The sequence below is a fragment of the Orycteropus afer genome, unplaced genomic scaffold (genome assembly GCF_000298275.1).
Source record: "Orycteropus afer afer isolate SDZICR_OR568_19922 unplaced genomic scaffold, OryAfe1.0 scaffold00024, whole genome shotgun sequence".
Lineage (NCBI taxonomy): Eukaryota > Metazoa > Chordata > Mammalia > Tubulidentata > Orycteropodidae > Orycteropus > Orycteropus afer.
The window spans coordinates 13,505,802-13,521,191 of NW_006921611.1; the positions used below are offsets into that span (position 1 = coordinate 13,505,802).

A 15,390-nucleotide genomic window follows, 5' to 3' on the forward strand; every position below is an offset into this window, starting at 1 on the left:
ATTATTTCAAGTCCATTGTAAGTCCCAAAGTCAGCAGAGCATAGCAGGCTGCTAAACAATGACACGGCTACATGCAGGGTCCCAGCGTGCCACAAGCTAGAGACCATTCCCAAAGCTGCTTCTTATATATGGGAAGCAGACCACATCCCAAAGGCAGCTCTCAGCTGCTTGTGGTAGATCCCACCATGGAGCTGGTTGCCAATCTTATCATGGGGAACAACTATCACCAGATGCCCAGACACCCAACGAGGCCCAGCCAAGTTGACACACAGACATAACCACTACAGTCACCATGACCCTTGAGAAGCAGTTACTAAAAGGAAATAAAAAAATAAAAAAGAAAGAAAAGAACTTATAAAACATAAGAAGTAATAGATAACATCCAATAATTTCTTTGTTAGTTTTTGTAACCATATGTCAGCCTTTGCTCTTGCTGCTTGCTAGAATCCAAAAGAGCATCCAGAACAAACAGCAACATTTTTCCTATGTATATGCTGGGTGCACACTCGACTATTTCCATGGAAGATGCCCTTTAGCAGAAGATGTCTTTTCACTACAATTTGAGTTCATTAGTTTGAGTGATGAACAAAATTATTTCCTAATTTTGAAGGAAGAGGGTTTGGGAAAAGGAAATAAACTAAGTGGTTTCTGTTATACCCACAGAGATAAACCTAAGCATGGTAATATTCTTTAGTTGCTTAGTGGATTTTGCCTACCCCTGAATCATTTTACAAAGGTTTCACTGAGCATGCTTCAACCTTGAGACTTCCAATGAGAACTATAATTAAATGTCATTTGGGGACTAATAACCAAGGCTCACAACATAACCTGAGCTCAAAATAACTGTTTTTGATTTTTTTTTAAATGGCAATTTCATGCAATTCAACCTTTGAACACATTTTAAAGAGGAAAAGGTGGCTTGGAATGGTTAAGTAACTTGCTCTAAAGTCTCAGAGGTAGTCAGTAGCAGTATCTGGATTCAAAATCCAGTTTCCCTCCTTCTGAACCTCTTAGGATACCACTTTTAACCAAAATACTAAGAATGTAAGCATAGGAACCAGCTGCTTGGGTTTGGAGCTCAAACAAATCATCCATTCACTGGCCCTGTGACTTGGGATAAAAAGTTTTCCTCTCTGTGCTTCAGTTTCCTTCTCTGTAAAATGGTGATAACAATGCAGTTATTTCCTAATATATAGGGTTGCCTAGTGGTACTGCCTCAGAAACCCAAGGAGGGGTCGCTATGAGTCGCGTTTGACTCGACGGCACATAACAACAACAACAACAACAAGGATTCAATGAAGAAATCTAACAGTTTAGGACAGTGCCCGGCACTTAGTAAGCATCCTATAAACCGTTATCAGGTTCCTTTAATCCCTTTTTCCCTCTTGAGTATAATATACCAACACACACAAAACTCCTTTTTCTACTAATATAATGCAATAGGACTGAGAAACAAAATAGTAAAAAGAATTTATTATAATGCCAAACAGGTAGTAGATAAGAGGATTAACCTTGGAGCTGACAGCTCTCTCACAATCTCCCCATGTCTGTGAGACTGAAACTTGAGTTTAGCAGCTCACGACTACATTGGATTTCTTTTTTACTTGGACAGGTTGTCCCTGCTGAGGAGTACAGCTGTGATTTGTCATTCTTAAAATAGAGCCAAAGAACCCGCAGACCAGGAAGGCGCAGCAGGACAGAAGGAAAACTGCGATTCTAGTAAATGGTCTTTAAATCAATAGTAGCGGAGGCGCGGGGAAATTCCACCCAGTTAGTAGTCTAGGCGGTGTCAAGTTCACGCCAGGAGGCCTGGGGCGAGGAAATCCCCATCCTCTCTGTCATCCTCCGCCGCTGGGACCATTTGATCCAGGTTAAAGTCGCTTGTGTAAAGAGAACACCGGCAAATTAAGGTTCATTTTAAAGCTATTATTTTATCTCAGTGACCCAGTCTGTCTAAGTCCGGGCAGAGTTGTTTAGAAGCCCACATGCACCCGTCCCAGAAGTCACCTGGGCAGGGTCCTTACGGAGAGCCAGATTTGAGATGCCGCCTTACGCGGGCACTGGGTGTGACCTGGGCTTGCTCCGTAAGGCGGCCCCTTTAAGAGTCAGCCGGCCGCCGACCCACGTGCCTCACAGACGTCAGTGCAGGAAGTGTTTGAGGAAGTCGTGCTCTGCTGTCTGGTTTAGGATTCCCGCATTTTAATGTCTTCAGGGTGGTGGTTGAGCCCCCGGTTTTGCCGCCCCAGCCCCAGTCTCCCCTGCCCCGGGGAGCCTGTCCCTTGCCCCGCGTCCCCGCCGACAGGTGAGTCCCACGAGTCGGAGGTATTGGAAGCCCAGTGGTGCGCATCTGCAGACACTGCGTCTTCTTTGCCCCAGTCGGGCTCAACACCTCCTCACATGAGGCTCCTGTGGAAACTTCGATCGAGTTTAAAAATCGGGGTTTCAGGGCGCGGGAGTGTTTCACGTGGACGGGTTGGAGTTGGGAGGCCCAGGAGGACAGCCCTGGCAAGAGTTGTAGCAGATGGCTGCTTAGAGGTGGGTGGCACTGGGAGAGAGCCGTGATTCTTTCAGACCTTGTAAAGACATGTGACCATAGTGGAACTCAGAAATACAATCTCTTCCTGCTGCGTTTCAGAGAACGCGGGCAGGTCAGGGTGCCTCTTGTTGGAGCTGGCTATCCTCTTTCGGAGGGGATGTCGTGGGTATGGGGCAACACCTCGCTTGGGTGACTTTCCTCTCTACTTCCTTGTACAACAGCTGGAGATCGGGTGAGAAAAACAAAAGTTTACTACCTAAAACAAACAAACAAAAAACCGTGGTTTCTTTACAAAATAAAAATCAGTTCAGTTTTTTCTTCTCTCATACTGAAAGGCAAAGCCTGTGCCTTACCTTACCTCCATCTCCTTGAGTATGAATCTGTCCTATTTTTTCTTAACTTTAACCCTTTGTCTTCCACTCCAAATTATTTACAGAGTTAGCGCAACATCAGCATGAGCTGGTCACCTTCCTTGCCAACCCAGACATGTGGGGCCTGGGAAATGAAGGAACGCCTTGGGACAGGGGGATTTGGAAACGTCATCCGATGGCACAATCAGGTAGGGTCTCCCTGCAGCCTGGAAGAGGCAAGGGAGGACAGAGGGTGTGGGGGAGGGAGGGCAGGTTCATCTTGTACTGCCTCTGGGCACCTGTGAATTTCTGCCCTACATTGTTCTGGGTGGATGAGTGAGTTTCACTTTGGGCCAGGAGTTTTCTTGGAGAGAATGAGAAAGGAGACTATGAATGGAGCATCAAGACTGCTAAGTTGACTCTTGGTGAGTGGTGTTATTGACCAAGTCACCTTAATAAATAGCAAAGAATTTTACGCTCTCAGCCCCCATTGGATAAGCAACATGATAATAAATGAGTAAAATACTGAAGTTGTCAAGGATATTATTTTATGTGGATCATAATCAATGCCCACGGAAGCAGTAGTCAAGAAATCAAATGATATGAGATAGTCAAAGATGGCAGCATAGTTAGGCATCTCATAATGTCCCTCTTAGAACAAAGACCTGAGAAAACAAATGAGTCAGATGTAGATGACAACTTTGGAGCATTAAAGTTGAAAACCACATTGACTGACAAGTGGAAAGAGAGGCTGTATAAGAACAGTGGACATGGAGAATTATGGAGCACCAGCACCCTTCCAGCTAGACTTGCACAGCGTGGCCATGTTGAGATAATGCAAGCAGCATTTCTACGTAAAGCCCTTATACCTGATGCAGCCAAGCAGGAGTGACTCTGCACTCACATCCAGAGCCAGGCAGGAGTGCTCTCTGCTCAGCGAAAGTTAAATGCACTCACCTCACCCATAGTGCTTCCGCCAGTCCCCTGATGCCAGAGCCTGTGGATCTGCAATGCCTCCCCCTCCAATCACCACTGCATGTGATTGCAGTCCGACAGCACCCACTACCACCCTGCCCCTGAACTGGGAGCCCACAGCTACCCCTTCATTAAGCTACTTGTCCTGGGGACGTGTGGGTTGGCAATGTGAGCTTCTCTGCCTGGCCACTGGAGCTAGGGGCCTGTGGGATGGCAGTGCCCACTCCTACACCTCAGATGTCTGTGCTGGGGACCCACGGACTGGCAGTGCCTGCTGTTCTACCCAGCCACTGACACTGCACCTAAATCCTGCCACCTCTGCCAGGGGCCACAGACCAGTGGCATCTCCTCCTCTTTCCAGCCACTTTTGCTGGGGGCCAGAAGACTGGTGGCATACCCTCCCCTGCATTGTATTCTAGCAGATGGGGTACGCCTCCCTAGCAGACACTCGTGGACTGCAGGATCCCCCCTGCCTTGCGCGTTGTTAATCACCTCCCCCCTGGAACTGGAGACTTGTGCTTGTTCTGATCACCCCCTGAAGTCTCCCTGGTATTGTTGGTGAGAGTTTCTGTACCACCTACCTATTGACCAACAACCCAGGCACCCTCATCCTGACTACCTGGTAACTGACAACACACACACACACATAATACCCAACCCAATGATCAGTGAGAATGCTCCCTGAACCCACATCCAGGTGACCAGCCATACAGACACATCATCTCACTGGCAACACCAGCTACACATCAGCCATCATGCAAGACCAGTAAACAGAGATCCATGCTCACATACCCAGCTGCTGCCCCGCCTTCTCAGAGAAAGGTAATAAGAGCTCTATTGCAGCCAGACTAGTGGTCAGAGTATCATGCACACTCACCTAGTTGGATATATCAAAACAGAAAATCAGGATGAAGCAAACAAACATGCAATAAATAAATATAATCACACCTTAATGCCTTGGAAACAACAGACAGTATCAAATCACATAAATAAGCAGGACAAGACGTCTTTGGCAAGTGACCGAAATAACCAGAAAACCTCTGGAGGAAGAAATGGTAATAGACTACCCGACTAATATATAGGGTTCTCTGAGAGAGCAAGGGAAACATAGACCAAACCAAGGAAAACACAGAGAAAGCAATAGAAGAATTCAGGGAAACAAAACAAGAACAAAATGACAAATAGACAATTAGAAACCATACAAAAACAGCAACTACAAATCCAAAAGATTAACAATAAAATTTCAGAAATAGACAACTCTATAGAAGGACATAGCAGAATTGATTCAATAGGAGACAGAACAGTGAAATAGAAAACAAATCCCTTGACACCAATTTGTTTGAGGAAAAATCAGAAAAAAAAAAAAAAAAGGCTGAAGAAAAATGGAGAAAGCCTCAAAATTACTTGGGACACTGTTTTGTTTATCTAGTGATGCTCTAACAGAAAACACCACAAATGGGATGGCTTTAACAAACAGGAGTTTATTATCTTACAGTATTGGAGGCTAGAAGTCTAACCAGGGGCATAAAAGATGTACACAAAGAAAACTACAAAATACTACTGTAAGAGACCTATGTAACTGGGAAAGCATACCATGCTCATGAATAGAAAGACTTAACATTGTAAAACTGTCAATATTACTCAAAGCAATCTATAGATATAATGAAATCTCAATTGAAATTCCAACAGCATTCTATAATGAGTTTGAAAAACTAATTACCAACTTTATATGAAAGGAAAAAGCCAGTAGATGAGTAAAGAATTACTGAAGAAAAACAAAGAAAGAGGTTTCACATTACCTGATCTCAGAACCTAGTATACAGCCATGGTAGTGATAACATCCTGTTACTACTGCAACAATAGACAGACACAGACCAATGGAGCAGAATTGAGAATCCAGATGTAAATCCATCCACCTACAAACAGCTGATCTTTGACAAGCAGGAAAGTCCATTTAATGAGGAAGAGATAGTTTCTTTAACAAATGGTGCTGACAAAACTGGATGTCTATCTGTAGAAAATCAAACAGGACTCATCCCTCACACCATACATAAAAACTAACTCAAAATGGGTCAAAGACTAAATATAAAACCTAAAACTTTAAAGATCATGGAAGAAAACAATGGAACAGTGCTAGGGGCCGTAATAGATGGCATAAATAGAATACCAAACATAAAACTAAAAATGCACAAACAGCAGAAGATGAACCAAATAAATGAGACCTCCTAAAAACTAAATGGGAGCTCTGGTAGCATAGTGTCTAAGGCACTTGACTGCTCACCAGATGGCTGGTGGTTCAAACCCATCAGCCACTCCTCGGAAGGAAGGTTGGGCAATCCTACTTCCGTAGTGATACTGCCTCGGAAACCCAAGGAGGGGTCGCTATGAGTCAGGGCTGACTCGATGGCACATAACAACAACAACAAAAACTTACTTAGCTTATCAAAAGATTTCTTCAAAAGAGTAAAAAGACAGTCTACAGACTGGGACAAAAATTTTGAATGTGACATATCCAACAAGGGTCTAATCTCTAAAATTTATGGAATACTTAAAACACCTCAACAGCAAAAAGAGGAACAACCCAGTTTAAAAAATGGGCAAAGAATATGAATTTCACTAAAGAAGCCATTCAAGTGGGTAATGAACCCATGAGGAAATGCTCTTGATCATCAGTTATTAGAGTGATGCAAACCTAAGCTACAGTGAGATATTGTCTCACCCTGATGATAATAGCACTAATCAAAAAACCATAAAATAACAAATATTAGTGAAGTTGTGGAGAGATTGGAACTCTTACACACTGCTGGTAGGAGTGTAAAGTGGTACAACCACTATGGAAAATGATACAACACTTCCTTAAAAAGCTAGAAATAGGAACACTATATAATCCAGCAACCCTACTCCTAGGTATATACCCTAAAGAAATAAGAACTGTGACATGAATAGACATATACACATCCATGTTTGTTTCAGCATCATTCACAATAGCAAAAAGATGGAAACAACCTAACTGCCTGTTAACAGATGAATGGATAAACTGTTATCTTACACATACTGGCGTATTATTGCAATAATTAATAACAACAACAAATCTGTGAAACATCTTACAATATGGATGAATTTGGAGGATATTATTCTGACTGAAATAAGACAATCACAAAAGGAGAAACGTACAAGACCACTGTTTTTTAAAAAAATTAAAATTTACACAGAAAAAATTCCTTGATTGTATGGTAGTTAAGGTGGCTGGGCTGTGGTTTTGAGTGGCTGGGCAGCTTGATGCAGTTATTTCCTATGATGAGATTGAATGTTGTGTGATCAACTCCTTGGTTGAATCTGATATGAGTGCTAATTAGTTGCCTTTGGGGTGTGGTCTGCTTCCAGTATATAAGGTGAGGCTTTGAGAAAGGTCTCTAGCTTCTTGGTACATGTGGATCCTGCATGTGGCCTGTGATCATGGGAGTGTTTCTGGACTTGAACTAGTGGCCTACTGTGTTGCTTGCTAATCTTGGAACTGTGCCATTTAACTTGTCAATCTTGGGTTCATCGGCCTTAGTAGCCAGCAGCTTTCTGAGTCAGAAAAAGCCACCAGCCCTAGTGGCCCTGGAACAGGAGGCAGAGCGAAGCCCAGGGTTGAGGGGCCTTCACCCAACCCCTAGAGCTGGCATTTTGAACTCTAACTTCTAGCCTCCTAAACTGTAAGAGAATAAATCCTTGTTTGTTAAAGCCATACATGTGTGGTATGTCTGTTGTAGGAGCACTAGAGAACCAAAGCAGATTGTTACCAGGGATAGGAGAAGGAGCGAGGGAAAATTACTAACTAGGTAGAAGACAAGTGTTAATAATGGTGAAGGAAAGGCAATACACAATATAGGGGAGGCAGCATAACATGACCAAAGGGAAAGAAGACACTGAGAGGGACACAAGAATAAAGGGCACCTGTGTGTATTACTGTAACATAGACAATCCTATAACAATAGTATTAACAAACAATAATTAATGAATGGATACATAGGTAGATAATTATGGTAAAGAGGGTGTAAGGAAGCACAGCCACCTGTATATATAGATTTGGTTGTGGATATTTCTACATATAGAGTTGTAGAATGTACTGATTATAGATTAATAAAGATTGTAGAGCATGCAAGGGGCACAGTCATGGAAACTTCTTGGTTTACACCTTACAGGACAAAGTTCTGGGACTTGAAGGGGAAGGACTTGGGGACGTCTACGTCATTCAGCACAATATCGTTTGCAGAGATAGTGTTCTGCATCGTATTTGGTGAATAGCATCTGGGGTTTTAAAAGCTTGTGAGTGGCCATCTACAATACAATGATTGGTCTCTTCCTATCTGGAGGAAAGGAGAGTGAAGAAAACCAAAGATTCAAGGGAGCAGTTAGTCCAAAAGACTGATGGACCACATGAAAACCACAGTGGAAACAACCTCAAGACTAGAAGAACTAAATGGTACCCAGCTGCTACTACTGACTGCTTTGCCTGGGATCATGACAGATGGTCATGGACAAAGCAGAAGAAAAATGTGGAACAGAAAATGAAATTCATGAAAAGACCAGACTGACTGGTCTGACAGAGACTGGTGGCCCTTAGACACCCTTCTAACTTAGAACTGAAGCTACTCCTGGAGATCACCTTTCAGCCACATAAAAGACATGCCTACAAAGTGAACAATAACGCATACTCCTCAGAGCAATCAACTGCATGAGACCAAAACAGCAGCATTTCCCCAAAAGTAAAGTTAAGAAGGCAGGAAGAGGCAGGAAAACTGGGCAAAGGGTAGTGGAGAACCTGAGGTAGAAATGGGGAGAGTGCTAACACATTGTGGGGATTGCAGCCATTGTTATGGAACAGTATGTGTATCAGTTGCTGAATGGAAAACTAATTTGCTTAGTAAACTTTCACCTTAAGAAAAATAAAAAATGAAAAAAATAATTGATGTATTGCATTGGGTGAATCTGCTGCCAGATGCCTCTCTAATGTGTTAAAAGCAAACATATCACTTTGAGGACGAAGGTGTGCCTGACCCAAGCCGTGGTATTTTCACTTGCCTTATACGCATGTAAAAGCTGCATAATAAATAAGAAAGCATGAAGAACTGATGCATTTGAATTATCATGTTGATAAAGAATATTGACTATACCATAGACTGTCAGAAGAATGAACAAATCTGTCTTAGAAGAAGTACAGCCAGAATATTGCTCTATTAGAACGGAGGATGACAAGACTGTCTCACTTTTGAACATGTTATCAGAAGAGACCAGTCTCTGAAGAATATGAGGCTTGGTAAAGTAGAAGATCAGCGAATAAGGGGAAGATTCTCAATGAGAGGGAATAACACAGTGGCTACAACAATGAGCTCAAACATAGCAACGATTATGAGGGTGGTACAGGACTGGGCAGTGTCTGTTGTACAGAGAGAGACACTATGAGTTGGAGCTGACTCAGTGGCACCCAGCAACAAGGACATACTGACATTAGAATATCATGTGTATTACATACTAATATGTTACATATGTTATAAAACATAAAATAGAAAAATTTAAAGAATAAAAATAATGAAATAATATTTTATAACACTTTGCTAATTATTCTGTCTTCCCAGTATTATTTGTAATACCCCATAGCATGAAACACATGGGTCTACACAAAAATTGGGATTATCATTAAGTATCAAAAGCAAAACAAACCCATTGCCATTGAGTTGATTCCGACTCATGGTGACCCCATGTGTTACAGAGTAGAACTGCTCCATAGGATTTTCTTGTCTGTCATCTTTATACAAGCAGATCACCAGGACTTTATTCCATGGCACTGCTGAGTGGGTTTGAACTGCCAATGTTTAAGTTAGTAGTTGAGCACAAACCATTTGTGCTACCCAGGACCTTACTATTAAAGATGTTGTTGTTGTCGTTATGTGCTGTCGAGTCGGACCCAACTCATAGCGACCCCTCCTTGGATTTCCAAGGCAGTATCACTATGGAAGTAGATTGCCCCATCTTCCTTCTGAGGAGTGGCTGGTGGGTTTGAACGGCCAGCCTTCTGGTTAGCAGTCAAGTGCCTTAGGCACTATGCTAAAGATAGTGGATGAAAATTCATATTTCAAATAATTTTTATAATATTATTTGGATCAAATTTTTTTTTAGATCTGATTAATTGCTCATTGCTTTTACTCTTCGTATATGTGATATAGAGTTACTCAGGCTAGCAGTATCAATTCTGCCATGTTCCTGTTTGCTTATGCAGGTGTTATTGGTACTAAAGTTCTCTTCAGGAATCTCTTTAAACCATGTGTTCATATTATGAGAGTTAAATTATGAAAACTGGATAATAAAATCCATAATTCCACCTAAGCAGAGCACACATTACTTGCAACTTGCCTTCATTGGCCCCTTTTCACCCCTCTGCCTGTGGAATGCCTAATTTTCTCAGGATCCCTCAAGTGCCAGGTGTGGCATGTGACCTTCTGATAGGTGATCTGAAGGTCTGGTGCCAGTCCATATAGTTAATAGTAAAAAAATCTTAATATTTTAATTTTTTTAAAAATATACTCAATTTAGAAACCATTGCTCTAAGAAACTCTTGCTAAGTCACTCATCAGATTGCTAAAATTAATTCCCTTACCCCAAATTCCAGTACCCCAAAGTCATTGAAAGAAGGATCCCATCCTTTTAATCAGTATCTGTGGAGCATCTTTCTGGACTTAGAAACCAAAAAACCAAATCCATTGCTGTCAGATTGATTCCAACTCAGTAACCCTGTAGGTCAGTGTAGAAGTACCCCATAAGGTTTCTAAGGCTGCTGTAATTATGGAAATAGACTGCCACATCTTTCTCCTGACAAGTGGTTGGTGGGTGTGAATTGCTGACCAAGCAGTTAGCAGCTGAGCAGTTAACCACTGTGTCACCAGGGCTCCTTTTCTGGACTTCAGGGATAGCAAATTATGCAGCACTTCCCAAAAGCCTGGCTGCAGTGAGCACATCAAGGCTGCTGACCAGCTATGTCAGAGGATCAGTCCAGACAGCTATCCTCTTTTGTGATTAATTGGGAGACGTTCTAGGCCTTGCCTGACTCATGTCAGTTCTGAGTGGATAGAGCAACCCCTTGAGAAATGTAGGAGCTAGAGCTGGAGGGCAGAGTATAGTTCTCCCTTCCAGCGTGGAAACTAGGATTCCAATAGACCTTATGGCTGAGGAAGTCCAAGAAACAACAACTGGCTCAAATTTGTCCTGGTCAGAATATACCCAGGGGCCTAGCAGCAAAACAGAAGCACTAGATCTTTCTGCAACCCTATACATACCAGGCATCTGCTACAAGATAATCTTAGAATTATCTTTAGAATCTTAACTACAGCACATGACTTGTTGCAGCTTAAATAGGTATCTTGGTGTCTTTGCAGAAAGAGTTCTGAACAAATGTTCCACATGCCTGGCATCTCCAGCTCAAAGTAACTTCCATCTATTCTCTGGGTTTGGAAAGTCCAGATATGGACAGATGGAATTTATTTCTGGCTTTATCAATATGGGAATAAGAATGTGTTTGCATGTGTACATGGATTAAACCAAAACCAAAAGAAAACCCATTGCCTTTGAGTCAATTCTGATTCATAGCGACCCTATAGGGCAGAGTAAAACTGCCCCATAAGGTTTCCAAGGATGTAAATCTTTATGGAAGCAGACTGCCTCTTTCCCACAGAGCAGCTGGTAGGTTTGAACCACCAACCTTTTGGTTAGCAGCTCAATGCTTTAACCACTGTGCCACCAGAAGTCCTTATGTATGGATTAGTTTTCTAGAATTACTATTTTCCCTTGTTCAAAGACCTTAGTTTGTGTTTTTTAGTTTTAAAAAGCCAAAGTCCTCATTCTGTCATTTGAGACTCCTCACAATCTGAGTCCACTCTGCCTTTCTAGCATTTCTTCCCTCTTGGCCCTCTCTGGGGAAGCTTCCTTCTCTTCAACACTTGGATGTCAGTTCTGCCCATTCCTTCACCACCAGGTATAGGCCACCTCCTCCATAAACCTGTCCATTGCCTCCTTCATTCCATGGAATTAGTTTTTCCATTGAATTCTTTCAGTTCCACTCAGTTGGCATGCCTCATATACTGCCTTTTTGCCAGCATGTAGGCATGTGTTTTGTTAAGTTCCTAAATTCCCAGTCAGCCAAGGTTGTGTCTGGCTTTGGACTTCTTTCAGTTGTTCCATTAACAGCTATCATAATGTTTTACGTGTGGTGGTGGTTTTGTTAGTTGCCCTTGAGTTGGTTCTGACTCATACAGACCCTATGTACAACAGAAGAAACACTGCCCAGTCTCACACCATCCTCATAATTATTGCTGTGCTTGAGCCCGCATTGCAGCCATTGTGTCAACCCATCTTGGTGAGGGTCTTCCCCTCCCATTACTCCAGGGTTCAAACCCACCAGCCACTCCTTGGAAGGAAGGTTGGGCAATCTACTTCCATAGAGATACTGCCTCGGAAACCCAAGGAGGGGTCGCTATGAGTCAGGTTCAACTCAATGGCAGTGAGTTTTTTTGTTTTTGCTTTTTGTTTATAAGGTTACCAAAAAGGCTGGCTTGCATCAGGCACATCATAGTCTTCAAAGTGACATCTTTGCTCCTTAACACTTTAAAGAGGTCTTTTGTAGCAGGTTTGCCTAGTGCAAGGTGTTGTTTGATTTCTTGATTGCTGTTTCCATGAGTGTTGATTGTGCATCCAAGTAAAATGAAATCCTTGATAACTTCAGTCCTTTCTCCATTTATCATGATGGTACTTATGGTCCAGTTGTAAGGATTTTTGTTTTCTTTATGTTTAGGTTTAGTCTGTAGTGAAGACTGCAGTCTTTGATCTTCATCAATAAGTGCTTCAAGTACTCTTCACTTTCAGCAAGCAAGGTTGTGTCATCTGCATATTGCAGGTTCTTCCTTAAATCTCATGCTGCATTCTTCTTCCTGTAGTCTAGCTTCTCAAATTATTTGTTCAGCATACAGATTGAATAAGTATGGTGAGAGAATACACCGTAACACAAACCTTTCATGATTTTAAATAATAATGTATCTCCTTGTTCTGTTAGAACAACTGCTTCTTGGCCTATGTACAGATTCCTTATGGACACAGTGTTCTGGAATCACCATCCTTCATAGTATTATCCATAATTTGTTAATGATCCGTACAGTCAGATTCCTTCACATAGTCAATAAAACACAGGTGGTGGTTTTGTTAGTTGCCTGGTATTGTTTGCTTTCAGCCAAGATCCATCTGACCTCAGCAGTGATATCCCTCGTTCCATGTCCTCTTCTGAATCTGGCTTGAATTTCTGACAGTTACCTGTCAGTGTATTACAACTATTTTTTAATTATTTTCAGCAGATGCACAAAATCATTCAGTTAATCATTCAAATATTTGTAGAGTGTCTTCTATGATTAAAATAGATCTTTTTTTTTGGGAAAAAAAGAGATATCACTCAACTAATTATAAATGTGAAGTCACAAGTGTGGTAAATGTGGCAAAGGAGAGTGACACAGTTCAATGAGACCTTATATTACGGAGTGGGGTCCGTGAAGGTTTCTTTAAGGAAGAGACAGGTGAGCTGAGATCTGAAGGTCTCGTAGAAGTTAGCCAGGTAGAGAAGATGGGAAGCGAGTTCCAGGCTGAAGGAGCAGCCTGTTCAGAGGCCCCTGTAAGTGGGGTAGGTCCTAGAAAGTAAGCAGAGCTGAAATGCCAGTGTGACTAGAAGGGAGAGAGCAAGAGGTCGTAGGGTCCAAGGGGAGGCTGGAGTGGCAAAAGGTAAGAGACCCTACAGGGTCTTAAAAGTAGCTGGTGAAATTGTATTTTGATCCTAGGAGCAATGGGAAGATGTTGACTATAGAAACAGATCAGAAGGGTCCAGGCAGTGGTATGCCAGGAAATCAGCTCTGAAAAAAACACCCTGATCCAGTATGTCTGTTTCCATGGAATAACTATTCCAAACATGGCTGATTTCAAGCCATCAATAGTTTAACAATCATCTCCCACCAAATCCCTGAATATTTAGCCATCAGCTCTTAGGAGCTGCTTCTAGCCCTCCCCAGAAACCACTGGCACTTCCCCAGTGATGTGGGGAGACCAGGTATGAGGCTTTTGGAGTAGTACAAGTGAGAGATGATGGGGTTTGAACTAGGCTGATGGTGGAGGTAGAGAGAAGTAGGTAGATTTAAGGGATATTTTAAGGGTAAAATTAACCAGATTTAGTGACTGGATAGAGTCCTGAGTTGTTGCAAAGATCAACGCTTTTGGCAGCTAATCGAAAGGTTGGAGGTTCAAGTCCACCCAGAGGTGCCTTGGAAGAAAGGCCTGGTGATCTGCTTCCCAAAAAATGGGCATTGAAAGCCTTATAGAGCTCCTTTGAGTCAGAGATGACTATATGGCAGCTGGTTTGGTAGTGAAGGAACAGAAAGTAGGATGGAGGGTGAAGGAGAGGGAGTAGTCAGGTGTTCACAAACACTTACTGAATGCTTGCTGCTGAGTCTGGTTCACTCCAGAAAGCTCTCCACCATCCTCCTTGGTTATTCCTCAGTTTGGGAGCTTAGGGGAGGATCTTCAATCAGTGTATAAAATTAGAAGATGAACAGTATCCTCTTGGTTGGATGCTCCTCTGTTCAAAATCTCTTGAAGAAAGCCAAGTGGAATACAGTGGTATTGATTACTCGATGCCAGTTAAGTGTTATGGTTATACTTAACATAGCAGCAATATGATTTTTCCTGATACTCTGTGTACTTTATCTTGTCCAAAAAAGAGGTGATATTTTTAGTTTATCACAAGAGGATTTATATGAAAGAGCCTAAGCCTTGATATCCTCAGATAGGTGGTCCACTCTAATCTAATTTCACATTTATTGGCAACCTACTTTGTGCCAGCCTTGGGCTGCATGTTTTACATGCTCTATCTCCAGTCCTCACAATGACTACTAAAGGAAGTAATAATGTCATCATCTCCATTTTATAGGTGAAGAAACTGGAGAGCAGAGAGGTTAAGTTACTTTTCCAAAGAGGCTAAATTAGTAAGTGATGGAGCTGGACTTTGAACCCTTTTCTATTTGAATCCCAACCTCAAACGTTTTTTACTGTCCCCGGTGGGAGAGCCAAGACTGGGGACATCCCCAGAACATTCTCGGTATTCCTTAGGGACTCCTTTGTTCTCCACAATCAGTCTAAACTTTTTCAAAGCACTGAGGGGGAATCCCTCTTCTGGAGGATAAAATACACAAACCTTGGTTAAACAGAACTTCAAAATGAAAGTCTCCCAGTGAGGAAGGGCAGTGTAACAGATGACATGTTTTCCTGAGTTTCTTTGATTCTCCTACCAAGCCTGGCCCTTGTCAATTCTTGTGTAGTGTTACTCCCTTAAACGTGCAGCCCAAGGGTCAGCATAAACCGTTTATCCTGATAATGTGCTAAATAGACGGGTAAGACCTTTGTTAAATACAGAGGAAGAAAAGGAGATAACCTGAATGACTTTAGCCTACACTACCTTTCGGG

At 42.3% G+C, this 15,390-nt stretch overlaps 1 protein-coding gene across 1 annotated transcript in view; it reads left to right on the forward strand.

Moving 5' to 3' along the window:
* The first annotated feature begins 2,990 nt into the window (after positions 1-2,990).
* IKBKB (inhibitor of nuclear factor kappa B kinase subunit beta) overlaps positions 2,991-15,390 on the forward strand; it is a 92,834-nt gene continuing 80,434 nt past the window's right edge. The window contains exon 1 of the mRNA XM_007935024.2: positions 2,991-3,095. Coding sequence (XP_007933215.1) covers positions 2,991-3,095 — 105 coding nt within the window. The remainder of the gene's footprint in view (positions 3,096-15,390) is intronic.